This window comes from Vicia villosa, linkage group LG1 (assembly GCF_029867415.1).
Source record: "Vicia villosa cultivar HV-30 ecotype Madison, WI linkage group LG1, Vvil1.0, whole genome shotgun sequence".
NCBI classification, from domain to species: Eukaryota; Viridiplantae; Streptophyta; class Magnoliopsida; order Fabales; family Fabaceae; genus Vicia; species Vicia villosa.
In genome coordinates, this window is record NC_081180.1 from 190,300,259 (window position 1) to 190,303,448 (window position 3,190).

The following is a 3,190-nucleotide window of genomic DNA, read 5'->3' on the forward strand; positions in this document are numbered from 1 at the left end:
TTTTGATATAAAATTTTTTAATATATTTTTCATGGTAACGGTTTAAAGCGCCATTAATTATTAAATTTTTACTTTTAATAACAGTTTAAACCATTATTAATTTTAATCTATAGTATTTTTTAAATATTTTTTATTTTAATTATAATCTACTGAAATATTTTTAAATTTAGTATTATTTTTTTTCTTTAAATTATTTCTATTTATGTTATTATTATTTTGTAATATTTTTTATTTGATTTTCTATCACTTTTAAACGTAGTAAATTTAATTTCAATACAAAAACATGTAATATCAAATAAACATCATGATATCAAAAAAATGTGAGTTCCATAATCATGTCATGTAATACAAAAAACCAAAAAACATATCAAATCCTAATCTTATAATAATAAGATTCATAGTGCCAAAAATACATAGGAAATTTTATAATCTAATTAATTCATAGCAACGTCTAATTTATCCTTCTTGATGATCCATTAGCTGCAATTCGGTAGCTAGACTCAGAAGAACGTCTACCATCAGTGGGTGATTCCAATCCCTGAAAGAAAAAAGTATTAAAATAATACTATTTAAAATAATACTCATGAACTTTAATTTTAAATGCATCAAAATAATATACATGTCTTCCACTAGAATTTTGCATTTGCCTTAAGCGTTCAATTTCCTTTGTCATATCATTGTCCCTTTGCTTTAAGAATGCGACTGCCTCCATCAATTCATCAATTTTTGAATTCTTTTCTTTAAGTGCATTAATTTCTTCTTGCATTTCCTTTATTTTTTCATTTTCTTCCAAAGAAGTCGCCGATCTCGTAGATCTATTAATTTGAGACGGCGCAACTCCAAGTCCCATACTACGAACATATCTAGGATGTTCTTTTCCAAATACTTTCTGAAATGCCTCATTTTCAGACACAGAATCCTTAATTGCAGCTTGTAATTTTTCCTGCACATGCAAAAGAGAAAATTGAGCTACTCTTTTGATTTATTTCAAAAATAAAGACCTTGTTATAGCTCGAAAAAGAATTCGTAAAAACCATACGAATGTTATTTCACATGTTAATTACTCTCACTTTCACTTCACTATAGAACACATAATTAATAACATCATTGTCAAAGACAATATACTCCCATAATAAAAAAACAATACAAATGTCAATTAGACTTTTCTACCATTTTTTAACACTACTAGCTATCTAGACAAAAGTGTAGATGAAACTACAGTATTCAGCAGTATTGGTAATACTATAAAAGTGTAGATGAAACTACAATATTCAGCAGTATCTGGTCTAAGATAATAATACTACCATTTTTTTAGCCCATGGCATCTCGTAGATCCATTTTTTCAGCAGTATCTATTCAGTGAAATTCTACTTAAGCTCATTGCAACTCAAGACTAATCAGCAAAAAGTGGATGAAACCAATGTTTAATAATGATGACACAGTAACGGCAACATGTTGATACAGCACGGCAGCATGTTGATAGGGGTGGCTGATGAAACAATACAAGTTTACACAGCACGGCAACATGTTTACAAACACTGGATGAAACAATACAAGTTTACACAATACAAGTTTACACAATGCAACTTAAGACTCATTGCATCTCGTAGATGAAACAATACAAGTTTACACAATGAAGTGTCACTATGAACTAAGAACTTTGGCTGATGAAACAATACAAGTTTTCGGACTAACAGTGTGCAAACTAAGAACTTTGGCTAACTTTAATAAGTCCAAAATTAGACCAAAAGAACTTTGGAACCATGGGGAAAAACAAGTTATTTTCGGACTAATGAAGTGTGCAAACTACATGCCCCTATTCTTTTTTAATCACTGTGTTTGGAATGAAGCGCTCAAGTTCGATAATCTAAACATAACATCATCGTTTCAAACATGATATGTGTCAAAAAATTCTCAGTGATCCACACGATACATGTATGCACGACTACGATCCCGATGTAAAAATTGATTTAGCATGCTATCAAAATTTCATTTTCTACTAATAGAACACAACAAAATTGGCTAAGCATAAACTATTTGTATCATGAGACAAAGTAGATACAGAAAAAATAATCACAATTCTCAAGTTAATTTAATCAGTTTTCAGACAGGTTCTCCCCACCTCTAAGAGATGCCAAAAGGTTTGATTTTTTCTCAAACCTTAAGGAGACTAAAAAATATTTTTAAAAAATTAACGTGTACTTACATTATTGTGGTATGCATCTTCATTGACAAAAGACTCGTCCGATTTTTTATGTGAAACTGCATACATTTCTCCTCTCCTATATGATCGCCCATCTCTCACTTCCTATAAATAAGAACAAATGTTAACTATTTGTACTTCTGGCATACAATTAAGAATATATAGATTTAGACATACCAACTCATGTTGCTTCCTTGCAAGCGACTTAGATCCGAGTGTATGCGGAATCCTTAATTTTCCTCTATTTTGGGCATTTTTTGTTGATATTCTCTACATTGGTAACAAATAAAAACACACGTTATAGATAAGGATAAAATACAATGCATTAGTTATATATTAAAAATACAATTATAAGCGTAAAACACTAATATTACCTATGTTTTTTCTTTCCGCCTATATTGAACAAAAAGGGTCCAATCGTTTTCCGTAATGCCTTGGCATTTTGGATAATGTTTAAGATTATCCTCCAAAGTGAGATCCCATTTATAAAATTTATGAAACAAGTGATGTCGACCATCCTTCCATTTCTTCCCAGCAGAAGCAAGTATGTAATCTTTGTCACGCGCATCATCAACAACACAATGGCGCTAACCACAAAAATAAAAATTAATTGACAAAGCAAATAATAATCACCATGAAATTTATTTAAAAAATGTAATTGTTTATTAATTCCACCTTTATCTTCGTATCATAAAACTTTGTTTTTTTATCCATTGGAATAGCCTTCCAGCTCTCGAATATTATGGGAAAGTCTTTATACATTCTGACAAGTGTACCCAAATACCCTGCTAACAAACGAGCAGCTGATCCTAACGCACGATGACTCTTATCCCATTCAAGTATTATCCATGTTCCATCAAACTTTGAGTTCGCAACCAAGTCTTTCACACATAAACGGGTCTTTGAAACATAACCATCCTCATCTATCACATAAAAAGTAAACAAATTAATGTCATAACTCAACTTCGTAATAAATTTAAATTATTT

General features: G+C 30.3%; 1 protein-coding gene across 1 annotated transcript; it reads right to left on the minus strand.

Moving 5' to 3' along the window:
• Nucleotides 1-451: 451 nt before the first annotated feature.
• Nucleotides 452-2,965, minus strand: LOC131661602 (uncharacterized). Its single transcript, XM_058931198.1, has 6 exons — nucleotides 2,879-2,965; nucleotides 2,608-2,790; nucleotides 2,381-2,473; nucleotides 2,207-2,308; nucleotides 620-943; nucleotides 452-538 (listed from the first exon to the last, which is right to left on the minus strand). Exons 1-6 carry the CDS (start codon nucleotides 2,963-2,965, stop codon nucleotides 452-454), a joined length of 876 nt encoding a protein of 291 aa, XP_058787181.1.
• Between the last annotated feature and the right edge of the window lie 225 nt (nucleotides 2,966-3,190).

Coding starts and splice junctions, on each gene's coding strand:
- LOC131661602 (XM_058931198.1), bottom strand. CDS start 2,965: ATGTATAAAGACTTTCCCATAATATTCGAGAGCTGGAAGGCTATTCCA. Junction 2,309..2,380: donor CAAGGAAGCAACATGAGTTG/GTATGTCTAAAT, acceptor TCTTATTTATAG/GAAGTGAGAGATGGGCGATC. Junction 539..619: donor AAAATTCTAGTGGAAGACAT/GTATATTATTTT, acceptor TTTTTCTTTCAG/GGATTGGAATCACCCACTGA.